At 37.2% G+C, this 26,581-nt stretch overlaps 1 protein-coding gene across 3 annotated transcripts in view; it reads left to right on the forward strand.

The window, feature by feature from the left end:
• HDAC9 (histone deacetylase 9) overlaps window positions 1–26,581 on the forward strand; it is a 2,434,493-nt gene that overhangs the window by 559,628 nt on the left and 1,848,284 nt on the right. For all 3 annotated transcript variants that reach the window (XM_053714127.1, XM_053714129.1, XM_053714128.1), the window contains exon 3: window positions 10,567–10,620. In XM_053714127.1, the coding sequence (XP_053570102.1) occupies window positions 10,567–10,620 (54 nt within the window). The remainder of the gene's footprint in view (window positions 1–10,566; window positions 10,621–26,581) is intronic.

The following is a 26,581-nucleotide window of genomic DNA, read 5'->3' on the forward strand; positions in this document are numbered from 1 at the left end:
ATAGAAAAGTTCTTAGTTCTTTCTCTAAGTTTATGAGCAAGATATTTGTCTGGTTTGTTTGAATATAAGTAGTAGTGGGCTTTTAGCATTTGGATAGCTTTAATTGACTTGTCGTCCAACATTTTAGCAAGAGTTTTCCTTTTAGCTTGGAGTAACTGAAATGTTGTGGCAGATGTTGGTTCTTTTTCTCTAGTATATTTATTTTGCTTTGAAGCTTATCTGTTTTAACTCTACTCTTTTTATTAGCTATTGATTCCTCCTTAATAATCCACAAAGATAGGGTTTGTGAGCTGCCCACATGTTAATCATGTTATTAGTTGTACCCATGTTCAGTCACCAGTATTCTTTTAGAGCTCTGACTATTTTTAAATGTGTGGGTTGGAATTTTAGTATGGTCAGGTCAAACGTCCATGAACGCTGCCTATGTATGTTTAGTATGCCTGTCATCTCTAATTGAACAATGGAGTGGTCAGACCACACACAAGGTTTTATTGATGATGAAATGATATTAGATGTCAATATTTGTCTTACAAAAATATAATCCAGTCTGGAATATGTTATGTGCATTTCAGTAGAATGTATAGTTCGTAGTGATTCCATATTTGGCTTCCCAGGAGTCTATTATATTATGCATTGATAAGTAATCTTTAATTGTTTTTACCAAATTATATGGTGGAAAAATATATCTTGCTTTTCATTAGGGGCATATACATTACAGAGAGTGGCTTGTGTATTTTGGATGCGACCCTTGACTATAAGATATCTACCCATGAGGTCCTTATTACCTCTTCAGTATTAAAATGTAGAGACTGGTATAGAAGGATAGATACCCTTCTTTTTTTCGAGTCTGTAGTCAAATGATATGAGAGATTAAAGTGTCTAGACCAATATTTGGGTAAAACCTCATTAGTAAAGTGGGTTTCCTGTAGCATAACAACATCTGCTCTCGCCTTAGTGTATTGGGTTATTGCTGTCCTGCGTTTAACATCAGTATTGAGTCCTCTCACATTATGTGAGATGATTCTAATAGATTGAGCCATAATATGTATCCTTCCAGACTATCTAAATCTTTTAAACCCCCTCACACTTCCAATGTAGAACCACATACCACAAGTACACACTAATCTATAACATGAAATAATAAAAAACAAATTTAACATGAGATTACAAAGAAAAAATGTCAAATATGAGTCATGCACCCTTCCATTTTGTAAAAACATCATAGAAAAATCTTTTAAACAAAACAAGTAGAAAAACTTTTGTGCAGTGAGTGATCTTATATTGATACATTAAATATAGCATAGGTGTCATATGAATCATAGAAAATTACATTAACAGCAACGTTAAACTCCTAGACTCTCATCTCAATCATTTGGCAGTCCCATGGAGCATTAGTGAGTCTATCTCTAAATGTAGCTGCGAGTTTCAGCTATATATAAAGGTATGCATTAAACTATTTGACCCGTCAATGGTTATAACTTAAGCTTCTTTTACCTCACCCCTTGTGGGGTTTTTTTAAAAAAAAAAAGCTCAGAAAGAATTCAGTTACCAAAGACCTGAATCCTAGTTTTTTTCACTATGTGGACAAACAAAAGAACTGTTATACTTATCTGAAGTTCGTCTCAGGACATGGATCTGTCAGATGACCTCCATCTTGACAAAAGTTCAATAAGAGGCTCAAGTCTTCTGCTTTTTCTTGGAGATCCTCGTCCAGCTCTGTCTTTGTGAAGTACTACGGGATTTGGTGGGGCCCTCCTCCCCCCCTCCCGGTTGAGAAGGGGGAAGTCTGGGAACCTCCAAGCCTAGATGATTACATATTTCTGGGATATCCTTTGCTTCTCTTAAGGTGTATGTTGTACCACTGTGAAGTATATGCAGTGCAAAAGGAAAACCCCATCTATAAGTGATTTGATTTTTCCTTAATAACATCATGAGTGGCCTCAATGCACCTCTCTTCTGTAAGGTTCTGGAGCAAAGGTCTTGAAAAAATTGAATAACTGTCCTCTGAAATTTGAAGGTCGGGTTCTTCCTGGAAGCAGCCAGGATAGCTTCCTTTTCCCGAAATTTGAACATACAAACTATAACATCCCTTGGGGGGGGCTTCTCCATTGGGTCTCGCTCTTAGGGCTCTTTGTACCCTCTCCATCTGGAACATGTTCTCCTCCGCTACTCCTGTGATAGCTTGGAATAGTTGCGTCAGATAGGTCTCCAAATTAGTCGCAGTGATATCTTCAGGTATACCCTTCAGCCTGATGTTACACCGGCGGCTACGGTTTTCGAGATCCTCCATTTTATCTTGAATAAGTTCTATTTCTTGTTGGTGTGAGAGAACCTGCTAAGATACTGTATTAACCTCCTCCCTGACAGAATCTTCGTTATCCTCCAAGGAGGCAACACATGTGCCTAGCTCTTGGATATCTTGTTTAATGTCCGCAAAGCTGTTAGTCACGGTTTGCTGCATTGTATCCATTTTCTCCCATAATTTATCAAAATTATGTGATATATATTGCTTCAAAATTAACTTCTTAAGATCTGCCTTTGTGACAGGGGTAAGGTTGTCTTGTAATGAAATGGAGTGAGAGTCAGAGTCAATATCATCATCTTGCAAGGTATTTTGAGTGTCAACAGATCTATCACCCTTAGAGGATTTAAAGAAAATGCTAGCTGTGTGTGCTTTTCCACCTTGTGGCTGTTTGTTCTGCTTCCTTGTTGCCATCTTTTGGGTCATATCATTTGTCCAGCCGGACAGTGATTTGACGGTTTTACCGTTTCTGTGCTGTGATAGGGTATACCTCTCTTATAATCTCCTCTGCTTCTTTAGGCCTCACATGCCCCCAAAGGCATATATATATATATATATATATATATATAATCTCAACTGTATCCCCAAAATAGCTTTCTCATTTATAAGATGTAGTGAGGATATATGATTGCTTTTTAATAGGAGCTGATTTATATTACGCTTACTTCATCTATATATATATGTTATGGGGAAGCCCTGTTAAAATATTGGCCATCAATTATGTAAATTCCTGTATTAAAGCTGACAGGCTGTCCACAAATGTAATGCTGTGTGTACCCAAGCCCCTCTGTTATAAGGGCCTTCTCGGCAGGATCTATACATTTTATTGTAGCCTGTATTAGGCAATCGCTTTGTGTCCTTTTGCTGCAGTGTACACAAATAAGGTACTCACTGTTTATAGTATTTCAATCCCCATCCACTGCATATCCTCAGCCTCTTATATTTGTTCAGCTCCCCACGGTCTGGCCGGTATCACCACATGACTTGTTAAAATGGCGTTGACACTTCCAGCTTTGCTGTGGATATATGCTGCGACTCGACCAGGGACGCAGGGAAATCGGCTCTGCCGCTGTCACTAGTCACTCTGAGGTTCAGAGCATCTCTGGGGTCTGGTTGCGAGTTAATCCACTAATCAAGCAGCCTGCAAAGCCTTCTATGCTTGATACACTGCACGGAGCTTCTCCACTATGCACCCGACTCCATACTCCTTTACGCTCCGCCCCTTTCTATATTTTTTAAGTAGACATCCCAAGGTATTGATCTAGGCCCATTTTGGTATATTTCATGCCACCATCTCACCACCATCTCACCACCAAATGTGATCATAAAAAAAAAAAAAAGTTAACTTTTTCACAAACTGGTTTCTCACTGAAATATTTTACATATTGTTTGTGCAATCATGACACAAATGATTGTGAAAGCATTTCTGGGATCCCCTTTTGTTCAGAAATAACAGACATGCATGGCTTTGCTATTGGTTTTTGGTAATTAGAAGGCTGCTAATTGCAGCTGCGCACCACACTTTTACTATTCCTGGCCCTGAAAGGGTTAATCATGTAACTTGTAAGGTTAATTTTAGCTGTATAGTAGAGATTACCCTGACCTCTCCCCGCCTCCTGATCTCTCCCATGCAGCTTCCCCCACCCATTTATTATTATAATTATTAGTTTTTTAATTATTTTTTCTGCAGTGTAGTGACCCCTCCCACCCCCTGATCCCTCCCAAGCAGCTCTCTAAGCCTCCACCCTCCCACTAATGGCAGCCATCTTTGGTACTGGCAGCTGTCTGCCAGTACTTATATTATAGATATTTTAAATTGTATTTGTATTTTTCTGTTTTGTTTTCTGTAATGTAGTGGTCCCCCCACCTGCCCTCTCCCTGTGATCATAACATATGGCATCCCCATCTCCCCATTCCACCCATATTCTGTAGTGCAGTGCCCCATTGCTCCCTCTCCCTTTAATTTTTTTTTTCTGTACCATAGGGCCCCCTCTACTATTGGGCCACCCACCCGCCTCCCGCTTTCCCTCCCTCCTCTGCTGTTGGCACCAGCAGATGATTGTTACAGATATTGACACCCATAGTGTCACTGTCTGTAACAATCTTGCATCTGCTTTCAAATTGAAGCGAAGCACCGATCGTGCTCAGCTACCATATGAAGACAGATGCCTGCAGCTCAGGAACAGCAGTTCTCGGCTGTCACTTCATTATGATAGGCTTCGTACTGCATGACATAGATCGATTTCATTTTCTCTTTGGAGTTAATGACAATGGATGATTATAAATGAGGTATTTAAGATAGCAAGTTTTGAAACACTATTGGCCAATTTGTTTTAAAAGGATTTATTGGAAATTGCAATAATTTCATGCTATAGAAACAAAGAGATTTCAGAAATGTTATTGTTTTACACGCAATGCACTGTAAACAAAGTTGTTGGGGTTTTTTGTGTTTTTTTTTTTCAAGTGTAGTTACATTACTTGGAAATTAATACAAAAAAATTAAAATAACAAAAATAATAAATAAGCATTCTTTTTGTACATAAAGTATTTTATATTATCATTCATAGTGCAGACTTAAAGGGACATTATAGTGCAAGAATGACACTATAATTTGCAGTACTCCCTTTTAAACACATAGACGTGCAGGGTTAAAAATGCTAATATTACATGCTCTAAATGTGTCCCTTTAATTCTATTTGTGTATTTTAACATGTTCAAAGACTGCTGTGGTTTCCTGTAGTATTCTCAGTCAATATTCAACACTCTATTTTTAATCATAAATTTCCATTCAGATCAAGTAAGGTTGTTGATCCACTGATGTATAGGCAGCCAAACTAGCCTTTTTAATTCAGTAGTAGTTACAGCCACCTGTGATAAAAGTCTGTTTAATAAAACAGCATAGGCTCTCACAAATCTACTTCAAGGTGCGGAAAACACCAGATATAAATATTAGATACATTTTATATAAGTCTATATGTGTGTGTGTGTGTGTTTATGTATGTCTATCTATCTATCTATCTATCTATCTATCTATCTATCTATCTATCTATCTATGTGTGTGTGTTTGTATGTATGTGTGTGAGCAGGACCTGACTGGGAACAAAAATAGGCTCAGGCATTTAAAGGCCTAGGTAGCCATTATAAACCAGAACTCTCATTCTGCAACACCTTTGCTTAAAGGGACACTGAACCCAAATTTTTTCTCTTGTTATTCAGATAGAGCATGCAATTTTAAGCAACTTTCTGATTTACTCCTATTATCAATTTATCTTTGTTCTCTTGCTATCTTTATTTGAAAAAGAAGGCATCTAAGCTAAGGAGCCAGCCAATTTTTGGTTCAAACCTTGGACAGCACTTGTTTATTGGTGGGTGAATTTATCCACTAATCAGCAAGAACAACCCAGGTTGTTCACAAAAAATGGGCCGGCATCTAACCTTACATTCTAGCTTTTCAAATAAAGATACCAAGAGAATGAAGAAAATTTGATATTAGGAGTAAATTAGAAAGTTGCTTAAAATTGCATGCTCTATCTAAATCACAAAAGAAAAAAAATGGGTTCAGTGTCCCTTTAAGGTACTTTCTGCTTTATAAAATAGGCAGACTGTAAAAACTTTCCTAATGTTACTCATATTAAGAGAGGGTGTAAATAGCAGGAAGGCCCACATAAGAGCCCTGCCCACCGGGCATTTGCTTTGTATGCCTTATGGCCAATCCTGGCCTGTGTGTGTGTGTATATATATGTATGTATAATATTTTAAACTAATTTCCCAATAAAAGTGATCCCACGTTTGTATGTTCTTGTAGTTAGCACTAATCACAGGAATTTCTGGTTGTGTATTTGTGTCATGGGAATTCAAACATTGTGCATGTGCAACTGCTAATAAGCTCGCACACATACTACAGTGTTATCTATGTTGTGTTAGCAAAGATAAGGAAGCTGTTCTTTTTAAAATAAAAGCAACATTTGATTAAATAATTTACAAATGTCAGAGGAATTCTTTTTTAAATCCAAAACGTTTATATATTTTACGTAAAAAAAAATAATTTGATAAATTATTGGCAGCCATGCAATCCATCATATACGGATAGTGATCTTTTTTTTTGTGTTTTTGTTTTATATTCTAAGCCTTTACAATTCGTTTGAATAGCTTCTATTTGAATTAAAGGGCTATAATAGTCAAAAAATGACAAGCTCTAATTTGTTAGAGCATGCCAGCATGCCATTTTAAAACTATTGACCCTACTTTACAGTGTGTTTAACCTCTGCAAAGGGATTAGAACATTGTATAAGTTCCACTCAGAACCTGCAGTTTTCCCACTCAGATGTGCAACTAACACTGCTGATTGTATTAGCGCCAGTTTCCACTTGGGACAAGCAGTGCTCCTTCATTGTAACAACGCCATTGAAACAAGATCTCTCTTAAAAACATAGATGTCAAGTTATATACCAAGCATTTTTGTCTGAGGTTGCTGAACATTTTGTCTGGGGTTGCCATTTCCCATTTACTGAGGAGAATTGCCTGGTAAATCGGGACTGGACTGACTTGTTAGGCGGATCAGACTGATATACTTCAGAAAAGTTTTCCTCTATGAAAAGCACAATTGGGCTAAAAGAAGTTACTCCCAGGTAGTAACTAGACCATAGAACAAGCCACTGAGCTGTTGTTTGTTCCTGGCAGACTACTTCTCTTTCTGCATGCCAATGACATCATTGCCAGAACTTTAATCACTGATATCTTGCTTTGGTAAACATCATCATCATTATAGGTTTGATTATTCCAACAATGAGACTTTGCACTAAACTTTCCAGATAAGCTATTGGTCTCCCTGAAGTCGTAGTACCTTTTTAATTCCTCTTCACTGAAACACCTAGTAGTTTATTTATTGCATGACCACACTAATGTTATCCCTTCAATTATTTTCCCTGCTTCTACAATCATTGTGTACAACCTTAGATTGATGGAATTCCCTGAGATTTCATGGATGGGCCATATAGCTGCTCTTAAGATGACTATCCTGGCCAAACGTTTGCATTTATTTCAATGTCTCCATGTGTTGGTTCCAAAAGCCACATTGCTTTAATTTGAAAGATCCTTTATTTCTTACGATTAGTATGGCAAAATCTTCCAAATTGTGCTTGCTACACTTCAAAAATGAATCCTTTCTGAATTAGCATTTCCTAATATCTTTAATCACAATAGTGTTGCTATGAAAAAAGAACAGGTCCTTTTAGACCTTAATTTAGATTGTTGTATCTAGGAGTTACCATACTCATATTTTGAGATTGTTTGTCTCATTTAGAGAGGGTAAGCGGGGTTTCAAATGTAGGTCTTAGTTTACTCCATTGGTGGCTTACTTTGTCAGTTCAGTGATTATGTAGTCTGTGGGAGTTACTAAATTAGAATATTTATATTTTGGCAACCAGCATGGACCCTATATAGACAATAACAATTCCTGAAGGCTTTTCAGTTTGACTATGTCTAAATTTGTAGACTTTTTCAGGTTTCTGGGTTCCCTAGAACTTCCCTTAGTCTTTTGATACTTTGGTTTTACTTTGGTTTTATCTATAGAATATAACTAGCTAAAATCTTTACTTTCTATTGGGCACAGGTCATTTTTAATCTAGATTATCTCTATAAAATGGAAAGTTTGTATTGGGTTAGATAATGTCGCATTTTCCATGAGATTTTGTAGCCATGGTAAAATGAATATTTTTACTTTTTATCTGCTTTTTTTTTAACTTCTATCTTCTGTGGACATTGTCTAGCAGAACATGATCTTGCTTTTTTTTTTCTATGAGGCAGAGCGAAAGTGAAGATTTTCTTTCTTTTTCTCCCTTTTCCATCCCTGTTGTCTTGTTTGGTTTAATTCCACATCATTATGAATCTTTGCTTTTATGACTGAGAAATGCCTTATGGTGCCATAGTTTAGAATTCTGTCTAGAAATGTCTCTTTGCTACTCCTACGTATTGTCATTGAATTAGCCTCTTTAACAGGATTGAGCCCAATGGCAGGGTTAACAGAAAACTGGGCAGATTGCAATATAAATAATGATAACCATCTTATGTCAGATGACTGTATTATTAAAAGCAATGCTTTGTTGCTCTCTGTATCTAAGATCATAATAATGTGGTGTCTTTCACCAGTAAATGTAACTTGAGAGAAAATAAAAAAAAATGGTATAAACTCAAATATTTAAGAGAGGGTGTGAGAGAGAGTGAGATGGTAGAGATATATGGGAATGCTAGTGGGAGAGATATAGGTAAAGAGCATGAGAGGAGAGTGATAGGTGGATAGACAGGGAAAATGATAGTGAGAGAGAGAGGAAGAGTACAAGTGGGAGAGACAAGAAGAGTGATAGTGGGAGAGACAGGAAGAGTAAAAGTGGGAGAGACAGGAAGAATAATAGTGGGAAAGACAGGTAAAGTGATAGTGGAAGCGACAGGGAGAGTAAAAGTGGGAGAGACGGGAGTAGTGACAGTGGAAAAGAATGAAAAAGTGATAGTGTGAGAGACAGAATCATTTTGAGAGAGTCAGAGAGGGTAAAGTGGGAGAGACAGGAAGAATGATAGTGAGAGGGACAGGAAGAATGATAGTGGGAGAGACAGGAAGAATGATAGTGAGAGGGACAGGAAGAATGATAGTGGGAAAGACGGGGGTAGAGTGATAGTGGGTGTGGTGGAGCGAGTGATAGAGTAAGAGTACATAATAGAGGGAGAGACAGGGAGGGTGATAGTGGGATTTATGGAGTGTGATAGAGGAAGAGTACATAATAGAGGGATAGACTTGGAGGGTGACAGTGGGCGTGCTAGAGGTAAAATGATAGAGGGGTTAAAAGACAAAAATAAAGAAATAAGACCAACCAAAATTAGAACGAAAAAAATGGAAAAGTTCCTAATAGAACAAAGTTAGGGACAAATGTGGAATAAAAACTACAACTCCAAAGGAATCAAGTTCTATGTCTAAGTGGTTGGGGTGGTTCAGGGGTATGGGGGGAATGTGAATGTGACAAGACAGATGAGAACTATTTAGCTAATTCTCAACATACCACAAATGCGTATAGCTTCAAATGAGGGAGACAGGATATTGGGGGGAGTTTTTTTTTATATGCAATACATATGCACCACATTGACAGGCAGATATAGGTACTTCTGCAAGACAAAATAATGACATAAATATAGCTAAATCGTTACTCATTTAAAGGTTGCTTCAGAATGATGAACATATTTTATTTCACTAATTGTATTAACAAAATGTCCTGCAAGATAAAAAAATGCTACTGTACCTTCTAGTGAATGGGTTATTTCCCCCTACTGTAGCACCTTGCATACAGTGGAAAGAGTGTGGCAAACTAGGCAGAGGAATCTTGCTCGTTGGAGTTATACAAATATAATTAATGCTGTCATAATGTATCTCAACCCCAAGACTCTTCATTCATCCTATTGTTTTAAAATGTTTAATTAGTTTACCAGTTTTAATAATGAGACCTAGTTCTGAAGTTTTTCCGTGTAGATGGTTCTCTGGTAACCTAATCCTAATAGCTGCCCTCATCTAACTCCACACTAACATCATTCCCACCTTTGCAGTCCCCACCTCCTGTTTCTCACCCTCCTACCCATCTATATTGTAAGTTCCCACAGGAACAGAGCCCTTAAAGGGACACTGAACCCAATTTTTTTCTGTTTTAATTCAGAAAGAGCGTGCAATTTTAAGCAACTTTCTAATTTACTCCTATTATCAATTTTTCTTCATTCTCTTGCTATCATTATTTGAAAAATAAGGCATCTAAGCTTTTTTTGTTTTCAGTACTCTGGGCAACACTTTTTTTATTGGTGGATGAATTTATCCACCAATCAGCAAGGACAACCCAGGTTGTTCACCAAAAATGGGCCGGCATCTAAACTTACATTCTTGCATTTCAAATAAAGATACCAAGAGAATGAAGAAAATTTGATAATAGGAGTAAATTAGAAAGTTGCTTAAAATTTCATGCTCAATCTGAATCATGAAAGAAACATTTTGGGTACAGTGTCCCTTTAATTCCCCCTTTATTTGTTTGTTAAACTTTGTCTGGTGTTTTTTATATTGTATTGTACTGTACTTTTATCTTTGTACCTATGGACAGCGTTGCAGAATTTGTTGGCGCTTTATAAATAAAGAATAATAATAAATATTTTAACTACTAGTCTAGTTGTATCTCTAGATGCTATGGATGCTGTCTGTAAAAGATGTCATTAATGTGTTTTATGTGTCTATTTCACAGGTCTTTTGTCTGCAGTTCCTCTGGCATCTAAAAGAGACTCTACATTCGACTCAGGTTAGTAATGATAATGCTTTATATTGCTATATCTGCTGTCCTGTATTTTTGATGCTGTTTTTTGCTAAATCTTATAATGCTGTAAATGAGTGATTCCCAGACAGACTTTTTGAACACACTATCACAGAAGCTTTCTTAGGTGTTTCACTTAGGGTTAGTGTTGAAGGTGATGACAAAATTGTGTGCGATATTGTAAAAACAAATTACAAATATAGCACAATTCGATAAAAGTTAAATTCATTATTACTGGGTCATTAAATTAGACTAAATCATGGTTTAAAATGAGTAAAAAGGCTGAACTGATTGTAGGGGTTCAGTTATCAGCAAAGTTATATTCTCCAAAAAATGCACCCAAGGTTAGATTGGCCTGCAAGGTTAGATTGGCCTGCAAGGTTAGATTGGGTTAGATTGGGCTGCAGCAGCTTGTGCTGACCAGCTACAATCTAAGGAAATGTTGCTGCTAGTAAGGCTTTCCTACTTTGAGCTATATGGATTACGGTCACCAAGTATATTTCCTAGACTGTGCATTGTTTAAGTAGCCTTCTTTTTAATGGCTTCTAGTGTATAGTCAAGTCACACTGTGAGACAGAGTGACACAATGCTTTGAGTGACTTCCCAAGATCACACTAACAAGACTGTAAAAGGGAGTCATGGATGAAATTGCATTGAAGGGTGCCTATGTATCAACTATCTGGCATTTTTTTATTTTTTCATTAAACTAATTTAATTCTTAAAAAAAATATATTGGGCAATGGCACATCCCAATAATCCACTTGATAAAGATGAGGGTGTGTGCATTCTATGGACTCAATAGAAAAAAAGGGATTGTCTTCAGTGTTTTGGGGGCTGCTTTTTATTTCTAGTCCAGCCCTGCATATGCCCCACCTATTGCTGCCATTTATATATTTAAATGTTTTTGTGGTTGTTTCTGCTAATATCACTATACTTAGTATGAACATTTATTGGCAACAGGACACCACTGTCTTCAGTTCTAAGACATACACCAACTTCCATGCCAATCATGCACAAAGGCCTCATTTTCTGTTTCTGTATCTAGGATCTGGTGATGATAATAATTATGAACTAGCACTATATATAGGACTAATTTTTGCATATTAGTGATTCCAAACTTGTTATTGTTAATATATATATATATATATGTTTATTCTGCAAATGTGCTCTAAAATTCTACCGGTCTTTTGTGTGCATACTTCATATTTCCCCCCTCCACACTGAGGCACACACAGTTTAAAAAAATAAAAACCCAAAAAACATAATACTACTATCTTTTGAAGCAAAACTGTATATTTCTTTCTAATGACACAGTGAGTCCACGGTTCATCATAATTACTACTGGGAATATCACTCCTGGCCAGCAGGAGGTGGCAAAGAGCACCACAGCCAAAGCTGTTAAATACCACTCCCCTTACCCACAACCTCCAGTCATTCTCTTTGCCTTCAGCAAGGAGGTGGTAATGTTTTAGGTGCCTGAAGATTCTTCAATCAAGAGTTTATTATTTTTAAAGCAGAGCTAGTTGTTCTGTTTTTTTTCTAGGGGTCTAGCTGTGTTCCACATCAGTCTCTTCAGTAGAGCTGTGGTGACTTTTGTGCACTTGGAAACTGGTGGGATTTTTAATTTCACTGTGCCTTCCTTGTTTGGTGCTGCCCTATCCGGAATGCCTGATTAAGAGTAGTCGGTCATTCATTTGTTCCATGGGTCTATGGGGGAGGAAGCCTTTCCATATCTGTGAGCTGCCCTGCTGCCGGGCAGATTTGACTCATGTAAGTGCCGGTTTTTATTTTCTTTATTTAAAGAGAGTTTGGCACTTTGAAGGGACTGTTAAACCACTGTGGGTTTATGTTTGGGAAGTATTTGGGCACTGTGTGACACTTAGGAGAGGTTCTGTATGGTTTTTTAACCAGCTTTTTTTCTATAAGAAAAATGGCAATGGATGTCAGACTTTTAGTGATGTCCATGAATGGGAGGGGCTTATTCTGAGGTGGCAATTCTGTTTGGGGTTCTTCCGGATCACTTTCTAGTTTGTTCTGGTGTGTGGAGGTTCTCTGGGAGTTAAGGGATGCCTTTTTTTGCGGTTTGCATTTCCTTTAAAAGGCTGCTGGGTCCAGATCGTCAGGAGTATTTTCCGGCTTCAGGCGGTCAGGTAGGCATCTCAGCAGGGTCTGTTGAGGTGAGGAGGCTGCCTGAAGGTGTTTTTTTAGCTTTTAAAGCAATCATATTTTTTTGCAGTAAAAAAGTTGCACTTTAAAATTTAAAGGGACTGTAATGTTTTTTATTTTTAAATTTTTGGAAGCCAATTTAATTTGTTTTTGGTAAAGATGGTTGAAGCTTTGCAGGTTGTTACATGCAGCTTGTTTTTTTACTCTAATGTGGAACCTCCAATCCCTTTTTGTTCATCATGTATTGTTAGGACATTACAGTATAGGGATAAGACTTTTTGAATCTGAGCCATCATTAGCTAAGGCAGATGCGGTTCAGGGTTCTCCTGTTCAGGATATGCCGCAGCTTTCTCCTCATGCGTCCCATAATTTAGTGTCATTTCATGCAGTGCCCATTGTTTCTACTCCAGTTGGAGTTTCCTTGCAGAACATTGCTACCCAGATATGCAGGTGCTGTGGCTTATTTGGTTAAAGTGCCTGTTTAGTAAACAGGTGATCCTGAATTTGAATCTCAGCAGTGCCGTTCCTTTGCGGTAACTCATGTGCTGGCAGCTTTTCCTGCATTACAGGGGAAGCGTAAGAAGAGATATAAGGATCCAGTGAGGAAGGTTTCTGAATCAGGTGTGGCTATGTCAAACTCAGTAACTTTTTGATTTAGGCTTGAACACCTCCGGGCGCTAGTTTAGGAGGTTTTGGCTACTTTGGATGATTCTGTTACTACACTTGTAGTTACTCCAAAGAAATCTAGTAAGCTGAACAAGTATTTTGATGTTCCCTCAGAGGTGGAGGTTTTATTTGTTTCTGACCGTGCTTCTGAGATTAGAGGTGGAGGTTTTATTTGTTTCTGACCGTGCTTCTGAGATTATTGCATGGGAGTGGGAGAAGCCAGGGGTTCCTTTTTCCACTACTCCATTTTTTAAGAAAATGTTTAAAGTTGCTGACTCTGTTAAGGAGTCTTGGGAGACAGTTCCCAAGGTGGGAGCGATTTCCACATTGGCTAAGAGGACCTCTATTCCCATTGTGGATAGCTGTTCTTTTAAAGATCCCATGGATAAAAAGTTGGAGGCATTGCTTAAAAGAATTTATTTTACCCAAGGTCTGGAATGGCAACCTGTGGTGTGTTTTGCTGCTGTCACTTGTGCAGCAGCATATTGGTGATTTGTCTGTTTCTTTTCGCCAGAGTAATTTTCATTCCATTTGAAACTTTTCAGGCCATCCTTCCCTTTCCTCTGTCCAGCAGGAACAGTCCAGGTCCTATTGGAAGTCCAATCAGGTTTTGAGCAAGGGGAAGCAGTCTAAGAAACCTGTCTCTGATTCAAATTCAGCATGATGAGTCTGCCCCTGGTTCGGGAGCAGATCTTGTGTGGGGCAGACTTTCTCTGTTCGCTCAGGCTTGGGTTCGGGATGTTTCGGTTCCATGGGCGGTGGACGTAGTGTTCGCACGGATACAATTGGAGTTCAAGAGTTTTCCTCCCGGGGCAGGTTCCATCTTTCAAGGTTATCTGCAGATCAGATAAGAAGAGAGGCATTTTTATAATGTGTTCAGGATTTTTCCGACATGGGAGTGATAGTTCTTGTTCCAATACAGGAACAGGGTCTGGGTTTTTATTCCAATCTGTTTGTGGTTCCCAAAAAAGAGGCAACTTTTAGACCAATTCTAGATCTCAAGAGTGTAAACAAGTTCCTCAGAGTTCCGTCTTTCAATATGGACACTATTCGCTTCATCCTTTCTTTAGTTCAGGAAGGTCAGTTTATGACTACTGTGGATTTCTAGGAGGCGTATCTACATATTCCAATCCACAAGGATTTTTTCAAGTTTCTGAGTTTTACGTTTCTAGACAGTTTGTGTCACTTCCTTTTGGCTGGCAATGGCTCCCAGGATTTTCTCAAAAAATATATATACAGAGTTGCGCCCCTAAACCATCAGGGCTGAAGGTATGAAGTATATATACAGTAAATCTAAGCAATATAAATGATGGGTTTTTACACAGTGTATATTTTCTTAAAATCAATGTATATAAAAAATAAACTCACCTAATAGGATATATATAACATTTTAATTTATAGATGCATATAATAAGAACAGAAAAAACAATCTTTACAATTAATTATAGAAACTCAAACAAATAAATAAATAAATTGTGGCCACAATAAAAAGTATTAGTTAATGGAATATTCCACAAAATAAATAAACAGAATCCGGATAAAAATTGAAAAAGTGAAAAAATGTAAAATTGCAACAAGTTAAAAGTTTATGGAGTACTTATCAATTGTTTCCAAATTAGATACTTTTCGTATTATCCACAATGTAGTTTATTGCTAGTTTAAAGTATGTATCCCTTATTTTACACAAAATAGTGTTTGATGTATAATACCTCTTGTTGAGAACAGCGTTCTGCAGCAGTTAGGTCTTTCAGTCAGTGTATAGCAGTGTAATAGCCAATCAGCTCACTGGTCTCTATTTTGAATATCACTCCACTAAACAATTAAGAGACTGTGAAGGTAAATAAGAGAGTTTATAATCAAGTTTATATCTGATTTCCACTTTTACGGTATATACCTTTGAAATCGGTAGCAAAGTATTTAGATGGTACTTAGATAAATGTTGCTCCGTTATATTATGTTTCTGCACCTTTCTACTGACCTCTTAGTTCTACTACTAATACAACCTGTTATATTGTTTTCCACTTAGCTGTAATTAGAGGGTGGCTTTCTCATCTGAGCCCTTACTGAGCCGTCCACTTTCGTGACCGGGTGTCTGGGAAAAAATGCAACACAAGCTTCTTATGTGTGTCTTTCTGCTGAAATCGTATCAGCTTCTTGAAATATAGCTCCTGCGGCTTGCAATATAGCTCCAGCGGCTTGCACCGATCTCCGGATGTACCTGAGAGCGTTTGCAGTGAAATAGTCCTTGTCCTTAGTACAGCTGAAATCGTATCAGCTGTTAGTTTCAATAGTCACAGCTTCCTTCAAATTCAGCATCACACAAATGCCTTTGTCAAGATGACAGGAAGTTGGCTAGAGTCCATTTTTATATCCATTTCTTAAAGGGATTTTTGGTTTGCTTATTAAAGCGATATTTGTTGCAAGAATAAAAAATCATTTTAAAAGTCTTTTTAAAGAACTCTTCTTGTTGTATTCTCCAAAAATTTATAAAGACTAATTACAATACCTAAATTCATATACCGATTAATATATATATATATACACTAAAAAATAAAAATAAAAATAAACAAAAATAAGTTAAAATACTATTCCTCTTTCTCTTAAAATAGATAAGTATTTCTATATGTTAATTCATATCCCTAAAATCTTATAAAACTGCTTATATATTAATAAATATCTGAATTTCCTCATAAAAATTAAAAATCACAAATTGCCTCATAGGTTAAAATTCTCATATACAAATAACATATAAAAATATTTATCTAATAGAATATCATAAAGATATATCCCTTATGAATATCATAAAAATATAAAAAAAATATAAAAATATATATAAAACTTATAAAAGGTCAATTTCAGGGAGTTAATATAAACAATAAATAGAAGGGAGTATATATAAAAAAATCTCACTAAATGACAAGTATCTAAATAAAGGGGTTTAAGTCCAATTCTGCATTAAGACCATTTGGAGTTAGGGTGTTGAACTTAAAAATTAATTCTGCCTCAGTAGGGTATTCGTTATATTACCACCCCTATGTAAACTAACCTTTTTTAATCCCCAATATTTAAACACACTTGTACTTTTGGTTATGATGGTCTTTAAAATGTTTAGATAACAAGTGATCTTCAAAACCCCACTCTATGTTCAACAAATGTTGTCTAATTCTGTCTCTTAGTGGGCGGCTTGTTTGACCTAAATATTGCCATTTACACGGACACTGAATTATATACACTACATTTTTGTCAGTACATCTTATAACCTCTTTAATATAAAATTTAAATTTCGATTGACTAGATTCTACAATCTGGGTTTTATTGCTAAATTTACAGGCCTTACAGCCTAGACAGGGAAAAAAACTTCCATTTTGTGTCCTGTTAAAGTTACATCTATTTTATTTCCTTTTTTTGTTATAGAATTCACTTGGTGACAGAATATTTTTTAACGATTTAGCCTTCCTATAAATTATTTTTGGCCTATCACTAATTAGATCACTTAATAGGGGGTCTTTTTTTTTACCAAATACCAGTGTTTGTTCAGTATATTTTTTAATAGCTTGTAATCTGAGCTAAAATTAGTGATAAGAGCTGTGTCTTTAATCGTGATTTCTTATGTCTTCTTATTACTACGGGTATTTTTGGATTCTAGTAATTTTCCTCTATCTTTCTGTTCTGCACAAAACATTGCTTCATTTATAATGTTTGCACTATAACCACGTTCAGAAAATTTGTCTTTTAAGATTTTAGCCTGTTCCCTATAGACTGATATATCAGTACAGTTTTTGCTTAAATGCAAGAATTGTCCCTTGGGGATATTTGTTTTCCATAAATCTAAGTGACAACTCTGGAAGTGGATATAGTTATTTGCATCCACTTCCTTAAAGAAAGTTTTCGTCAAAATCTGATTCATTTCTATATAAACTTGAATATCTAAAAAATTAATTTGTTTTGTACTTGATTCATGTGTGAAAGTTAGGCCCCATGTATTTTCATTTAGATCTTGTATAAATAGATTCAGGAGTTCCTCTACCCCTTTCCATACAATATAAATGTCATCTATAAATCTTTTAAACATAATTAAATTATTATTCCATTGCGATTTCATAATATTTTCTAATTCAAAAAGACCCATAAAAATATTCGCATAGCTGGGTGCGAATTTAGTACCCATAGCTGTGTCTCTGGTTTGAATAAAAAACTCCCCATTAAAATTAAAATAATTATTATTCAAAATAAAATCAATACACTGTAATATAAAATCTGCTTGTACGATTGGAATGTCTTCATCTTTATGTAGATAGTATTGGACAGCTTCAAGATCCAGTTCATCAATGATATTTGTGTATAGGGAATTTACGTCACAGGATTTTCTCAAAGGTTCTGGGAGCATTGGTAGCGGTTCTCCAGTTGCGGGGTGTTGCAGTGGTGCCTTATCTGTACGATATTCTGGTTCAGGAGTCATCTTTTTAACAAGCAAACTCCCACACTGAGTTGTTGTTGTCTTTTCTGCGCTTCCACGGATGGAAGGCGAATTTAGGAAAATGTTTTTTTGGTTCCATCTTCAAGGATGGTATGTTTGGGAACCATTATCGTTTCTCTAGAGATAAAGGTTTTTCTGACAGAAACCAGAAGAACAAAGATCTTCAACTCTTGCCTTGCTCTTCAATCCTCTCCTTGGCTGTCAGTGGCTTAGTGTATGGAGGTGTCAGGGTTCAGCCTGGAATTGAACCTGGGACCTGTCTCTATTTCTGCAGCTGTTATTTCCCAGCCTGGGGCGCCATCCGATATAGATCGCAGTTTGCGGCGCAAGCGAGGGAACCGGCGTCGCCCGCAGTTTCAGCTCGCAACTCGAGCTATCCCATATAAGTCGCCGTCAGATGCTAACGTGCCGTAAGTCTGACAAACCAGCGATGTCCAGAAATCTGCGTAAGTACAAATTTCTGGCGTCGCCAGTGACTTGCGGCACGTTAGAAACTGCCGGCGCCTATAAAACCTGACTAAAGTCTAAAACACCCGCACTGTCTAACATGCCTCCCTAACATAGCCCGACAAGTCTAACACGCCTCCCTAACATAGCCCGCACTGTCTAACCCTCTATCCGCTATCCCCCCTCACTATCCTAACAATAAAAAAGCTATTAACCCCTAAACCGCCGCTCCCGTACCCCGCCGCAACCTAATAAAGTTATTAACCCCTAAACCGCCGCTCCCGTACCCCGCCGCCAGCTATATTATATCTATAACCCCCTAAAGTGAGCCCCTAACACCGCCGCCATCTATATTAAAATTATTAACCCCCAATGTAAGCCCCTTACACCGCCGCCATCTCTATTAAAATGATTAACCCCTAATTTAATCTACCTACCCCGCCGCCAGCTATATTATCTATGTTAACCCTAAGTATATTATAGTTAATATAGGTATTACATTATATATATTAACTATATTAACCCTAATTATATTAGGGTTAATATAGTTAATATAGTTACTATAGTATTTATATTAACTATATTAACTCTATCTAACCCTAACACCCCTAACTAAATTTATCTTAAATTAATCTAATTCATTTATAAACTAAAATATTCCTATTTAAATCTAAATACTTACTTATAAAATAAACCCTAAGATAGCTACAATATAATTAATAATTACATTGTAGCTATGTTAGGGTTAATATTTATTTTACAGGTAAATTGTTAATTATTTTAACTAGGTATAATAGCTATTAAATAGTTATTAACTATTTAATATCTACCTAGTTAAAATAATTACCCAATTACCTGTAAAATAAATCCTAACCTAAGTTACAAATACACCTACACTATCAATAAATTAAATAAACTACAAATATCTATCTAAAAATACAATTAAATTAACTAAACTAAATTACAAAAACAAACAAACACTAAATTACAAAAAATAAAAAAAGATTACAAGATTTTTAAGCTAATTACACCTATTCTAAGCCCCCTAATAAAATAATAAACCCCCAAAATAAAAAAAATTCCCTGCCCTATTCTAAATTAAACAAATTTCAAAGCTCTTTACCTTACCAGCCCTTAAAAGGGCCTTTTGTGGGGCATGCCCCAAAGAATTCAGCTCTTTTGCATACAAATACAATACCCCCCCCCATTACTAGCCACCACCCACATACCCCTATTCTAAAACCACCCAAACCCCCCTTAAAAAAGCCTAACACTACCCCCCTGAAGATCTCCCTACCTTGTTTTCACCACACCGGGCCGAACTCCTGATCCGATCCGGGCGATGTCTTCCTCCAAGCGGCAAAGAAGAATTCTTCCTCCGGCGATGTCTTCCTCCAAGCGGCAAAGAAGAATTCTTCCTCCGGCGACGTCTTCCTCCAAGCGGCAGCAAAGTCTTCATTCTTCCGGCGGCATCTTCAATCTTCTTTCTTCGCTCCGCCGCTGCGGAGCATCCATCCCGGCCGACTACTGAACTTGGAATGAGGGTACCTTTAAATGACGTCATCCAAGATGGCGTCCGCCCGAATTCCGATTGGCTGATAGGATTCTATCAGCCAATCGGAATTAAGTTAGAAAAATCTGATTGGCTGATTGAATCAGCCAATCAGATTCAAGTTCAATCCGATTGGCTGATCCAATCAGCCAATCAGATTGAGCTTGCATTCTATTGGCTGATCGGAAAGACTCTCTGCTCCTGTATCCTGTGAGAAATACAGATTTGTTGGATTCCTGGTTCCTGATTTCTGCTTCAATTACTGACTACTCTTCTGGATAATCCCTTGGCACTGTGTTTCATTTTTGGACTGATTTCCTGGCAATTGAGCTTGCCTAAAACTTTCTTTCCTAAGGACTGACTCAGGTACTTTTGTTTGCTTGTTTCCTGATACTACAAAGTTCCAATTGCAGTTTATGCAAATATCCTGTTTGTTTCTACAAATTTCCAAATTGCAATCTATGCAAATATCCTGTTTGTTACTACAAAGTTCCAATTGCAGTTTATGCAAATATCCTCTTTGTTTCTACAAAGTTCCAAATTGCAGTTTATGCAAATATCCTGTTTATTTCTACAAAGTTCCAGTCTACAGCATAAGCAAATATTCTGTTTATTACAAAGCTCTGCATTCCTGCTTGTTATTACAAAGCACTGCTTTCCTGAGTGTTATTACACAGTTCCAGTCTACAGCATATGCAAATATCCTGTTTGTTATTACAAAGCTCTGCATTCCTGCTTGTTATTGCAAAGCCCTGCTTTCCTGAGTGTTATTACACAGTTCCAGTCTACAGCATATGCAAATATCCTGTTTGTTATTGCAAAGCTCTGCATTCCTGCTTGTTATTACAAAGCCCTGCTTTCCTGAGTGTTATTACACAGGTCCAGTCTACAGCATATGCAAATATCCTGTTTGTTATTACAAAGCTCAGCATTCCTGCTTGTTATTACAAAGCACTGCTTTCCTGAGTGTTATTACACAGTTCCAGTCTACAGCATATGCAAATATTCTGTTTGTTATTACAAAGCACTGCATTCCTGCCTGTTATTACAAAGAACTGTATTCCTGCCTTATACTACAACCTATAGACTTTGTCTTATCTAATTGCATATCTCTACATTGCTTTATCCTATAAATAAAACCATCTCCTTTATTTCCTAACATAAACAAAAGTGAAGCAGCACCACCAAAATATTTCTTCAAGTTGCTTTATTCAGCTTGAGGAGTAGCCAGACCAAAAAATCAAACAACAACGTTTCGGACACAGTCCTTAGTCATGTATGGCTAAACTCTACACAGAATCATCTTTAAATACCATCTAAGCCCCACCCACCCACCTGTAAAGCTGCACATTCCAAATTAACCCCTTACATCCTAATCTAGGTACACAGGTAAATGTAAGCTAAGTTATACATTGCAGTAATATTAAGATGAAACACACCAATTTCATATATATTGGAATACAATAGTGTATATATATATATACATTAAGCAAAAAAGCAGAACAAAATCCGCAGTCATCTGTAACAGAAGAAAAAGAAAGAAAAAAAGAATTAAATCTAATCAGACATAAATTAAAGGTATACAGATAGGTCAAAATCCCTATTCATTCCATTAGGGTATAATGTCCCCAACTTATTAATCCAGAACATTTCTCTACTCTTGAGGATTTTAGCCCTATCCCCACCCCTTCTAGGCATAGGAACATGCTCTATCACTTGGAACCTTAACTGATTAAGATTATGTCCAGCAGACAAAAAATGACATGCTACAGGGGCATCTACTTTCTTATTCCTAATGCTGCTTTTATGTTGAACCATACGTTCACGGACACTACGGGTGGTCTCTCCGACATACCCCAATCCACAAGGACACTTAATCATATAAATCACATATTCTGTGTTGCATGTAAAGTAATCTTTAATAGAAAATATATGTCCAGTCCTAGGATGACTAAAGGTGGGGCCTTTAATCATACTGTTGCAGTTAGAGCAACCAAGGCATGGGAAATTCCCCCAATTTTTCTTGCCTATATAACTTTGAACACCCCTCTTTTTAAGGGGGCCAATATCTGCTCTAACTAGTGAATCTTTAAAATTTCTACTTCTTTTATAGGCAGGCTTAAAAGGTTTAGAAAACTCCAAAACATCAGATTCACAAGTCTGCAACACATGCCAATGTTTAAGTAAAATTTTCTGAACTTTTAAACTTAAAGGAGAATATTGGCTAATAAAAACCAATCTATCAGATTTATCTTTCTCTTTTTTCTCCCTTTTCTCATTATTCTTCTTAATTAAAAGGGACTGTCTAGATGTGGCAAGAGCATGTCTTAGTTCTGTTTCAATCAGATCCCTAGGATAACCCCTTGCTAAGAACCGATCCCCCATCTCTCTCAGTCTTATTTCAGCCAAATTTTCATCTGACACAATACGTCTAACCCGAAGGAATTGGCTTCTAGGTAAAGATTTGAGAAGAGATGGAGGGTGGGCACTGGTATAGTGGAGGAGGGTATTACAATCCGTTTCTTTCTTATACAAATCCACAGATAAACCCTGTGAAGTTTTTGATACACGAGTGTCCAGAAAAACCACACTCTCCTCACTCCACACCAGTGTGAATTTAATCCTAGTTGTAGCAGAATTCAAATCAATTAATAAATTTCTCCAGGGTTCCAATGTCGCCCAACCACACACCAAAAATGTCATCTATATAGCGCCACCAAGTGGCGCCATATAGTAAAAATAATGGATGATTGTAAACAAAATATTCCTCAAAGGTATTCATATAGATATTTGCGTATGTAGGGGTGACATTGGAACCCATAGCAGTCCCTTGGAGTTGTAGGTAATAGTCATCACCAAACAAAAAGTAATTACAACTTAATACAATCCTCAATAGTTGGATCAAAAAATCTTGCTGTAATGGTGAAAACCTTGAGTCTTGACTCAAAGCTTTGGTGACTGCACCAATACCTGCCTCGTGAGAGATAGAGGTATACAAAGATGCTACATCCAGACTAAAAAGTATGCCCTTGTTCCCATCAATAGACAGGTTCTGCAGTTTAACTATAAAATCACTTGTATCCTGAATATAGGAATTAGATAATACAAGGGTTCTCAAAGCCCTATCCAAAAAAATTGAAACTTTAGATAAAATAGAGCCCATTCCAGCTACAATGGGGCGTCCAGGGGGGGAAGTTAAACACTTATGTACTTTAGGGAGTGTGCATAAAACAGGAGTAACTGCCTCTGATTCCAAAAGAAACTTTACAATATCTTTTTCTTAGGACTAAGAAAGTAGATGCCCCTGTAGCATGTCATTTTTTGTCTGCTGGACATAATCTTAATCAGTTAAGGTTCCAAGTGATAGTGCATGTTCCTATGCCTAGAAGGGGTGGGGATAGGGCTAAAATCCTCAAGAGTAGAGAAATGTTCTGGATTAATAAATTGGGGACATTATACCCTAATGGAATGAATAGGGATTTTGACCTATCTGTATGCCTTTAATTTATGTCTGATTAGATGTAATGTTATTTAATTCTTTTTTTCTTTCTTTTTCTTCTGTTACAGATGACTGCAGATTTTGTTCTGCTTTTTTGCTTAATGTATATATATATACACTATTGTATTCCAATATATATGAAATTGGTGTGTTTCATCTTAATATTACTGCAATGTATAACTTAGCTTACATTTACCTGTGTACCTAGATTAGGATGTAAGGGGTTAATTTGGAATGTGCAGCTTTACAGGTGGGTGGGTGGGGCTTAGATGGTATTTAAAGATGATTCTGTGTAGAGTTTAGCCATACATGACTAAGGACTGTGTCCGAAACGTTGTTGTTTGATTTTTTTGGTCTGGCTACTCCTCAAGCTGAATAAAGCAACTTGAAGAAATATTTTGGTGGTGCTGCTTCACTTTTGTTTATGCTATATTGTTGGGTTCTGGTAGGAACCTGGACGCTGGCACACCTGACACATTCCCTGTGCTGGACTTATATGATTGCTTCCTTTATTTCCTAAAATGTTGTACCTGTTTAATTATGCCTAAAAGGAAAGACTCACGCAGACAAAACACAACATTAACCCCAAAACCTGACACCTCTGCACAACAGCTCCTTACTCCTGAACCTGCTCCCTTGCAGAGTATGAAAGGAGGTAATCGGTCTGATGGTGTCAACTATAGAGATCATTCCGTTTGCTTGGTTCCATCTCAGGCCTCTGCAGTTATGCATGCTGGATCAGGTGTCAAGAGATTCTCTTTTGTGGTTTATGTCTCAAGAACACCTCTCCCAGGGAACCTGCTTTCACAGACCTTCCTGGGTGATTGTGACCACGGATGCCAGCCTGCTGGGTTTTGGGGAGCTGTCTGGGGCTCATGTGAAGGCTCAGGGTATAAGACTCTGGAGGAATTGCTTCTTCCCATGAAAATCTTAGAGTTGAGGGCAATCTTCAATACTTTTCTGGCCTGGCCTCAGCTTCAGCCCAGTTTATCAGGTTTTGGTCAGACTATATATAACGTCAGTGGCTTACATCAATCTTCAGGGAGGAACTCAGAGTTCCTTAGCCATGTCAGAGGTAGCCAGGATTATTCAGTATCTGGTATGCAGATCTGGTGGATATGTCATCTCTTCCACCATTAAGGAAGGACCTTCTACTTCAGGGGCCCTTTTTTCATCTAAATCTCGTTTCTCTGAAGCTGACTCCTTGGAGATTGAAAGCTTGATACTATCTAAGCATGGGTTTTCTGATTCGGCATTGAGACTATGAGTCAGGCTTGCAAGCCTGTGATTAGAAGAATTTATTATAAGATATGGCGTAAATATCTTTATTGGTGTGAATCCAAAGGCTATTCTTGGAGTAGAGTTAGAATTCCTAGGATTTTGTCTTTTCTCCAAGAAGGTCTGGAGAAGGGTTTAGTTGCTAGTACCTTGAAGGGTCAAATTTCTGATTTATCTATTTTGTTGCACAAGCGTCTGGCGGGTGTGCCAGATGTTCAGTCTTTTTGTCAGGCCTTGGTTAGAATCCGGCCTATGTTTAAGTTTGCTACTCCTCCATGGAGTCTTAATTTGGTTCTTAGAGTCTTTCAGCAGGCTCCGTTTGAACCTATGCATTCTTTGGATATTAAATTGTTATCCTAGAAGGTTTTGTTTTTGGTTGCTTTTTCTTTGGCTAGAAGAGTTTTGGAGCTCTCAGCGCTGCAGTCTCCTTACCTTATTTTTCATTCTGATAAGGTAGTCCTGCGTACTGTGTTAGGTTTCTTTCCAAATGCGGTTTTGGATAGGAATGTTGATCATGAAATTGTTGTTTTCTTCCTTGTGTCCTAATCCTCCTTCTCAGAAGGAGAGTTTGTTGCACATCATGGATGTGGTTCGTGTGTTGAAGTATTATTTGCAGGCAACTTAAGATTTTTGCCAGTCTTCTTCTTTGTTTGTTGTGTTTTTGGAAAACGCAAGGGTCAGAAAGCTACGGCTACCTCTCTTTCTTTTTGGCTGAGGAGTGTTATTCGTTTGGCATATGAGACTGCTGAACAGCAGCCTCCTGAGAAAATCATGGCTCATTCCACATCTTGGGCCTTCAATAATTAAGCTTCTGTGGAACAGATTTGCAAGGCTGCCACTTGGTCATCTTTCCACATTTTTTCTAAATTTTACAAATTTGATACTTTTGCTTCAGTTGAGGCTGTATTTGGGAGAAAGGTTCTTCAAGCAGTGGTGCATTCTGTTTAGGTTAACTGTCTTGTCCCTCCCTTATCATCTGTGTCCTGTAGCTTGGGTACTGATTCCCAATAGTAATTATGATGAACCGTTGACTCATTAGAAAGAAAACAAACTGCATGCTTACCTGATAAAATGTATTTATTTCTTGACACAGTGAGTACACAACCCGCCCTGTACAGTATTTTCACACAGTTTATTTTTATATAAACCTCTGCACCTTATATTACTTCCTTTCTCCTTTGCTTCTGGTCGAATGACTGGAGGATTTGGGTAAGGGGAGTGGTATTTAACAGCTTTGGCTGTGGTGCTCTTAGCCGCCTCCTGCTGGCCAGGAGTGATATTCCCAATAGTAATTATGATGAACTGTGGACTCACCGTGTCAATAAATAAATAAATTTATCAGGTAAGCATAAATTTTGTTATTTATCACACATTTTTGGTATTTAAATTATTTTCAATGTGTTTCTTGTAAGCAAGTTATATTAATTTATTTAGTTCCTTCTTTGAGTCAAGTTCTGCCCTCCTAATAATGCTTAGCAATTCTTATACTTTTGTAAATCATTTTAATTAAAACTACATATATAATGAAATCAAATAAATGAAAAATATAAATTATATGTAAAAACAGGAGGAAAAATACCTCCTACCCCCCAAAAAATGCAACACTATTAAAAACATACTATTTTTTGTAGGCTCACAAGCATGCCAAACATCTTGAGCCACTAACTTAAAAAAACTAAAGAAAGTATATCCCTTAGAAAGGTCTTTCCTAACCAGAATTAGTCTCTTTCAAAAGACACCACTCATTTAACCTGCTTACATTTAAATAAAGTCAAGAAAAATAATTTAAAAACATTTTTTTAATTCTCATTCATCATGGTGTTTATTTATGAAATTCCTGCCTGTGTATAGATAACAGATTTGT

This window comes from Bombina bombina, chromosome 5 (genome assembly GCF_027579735.1).
Source record: "Bombina bombina isolate aBomBom1 chromosome 5, aBomBom1.pri, whole genome shotgun sequence".
NCBI classification, from domain to species: Eukaryota; Metazoa; Chordata; class Amphibia; order Anura; family Bombinatoridae; genus Bombina; species Bombina bombina.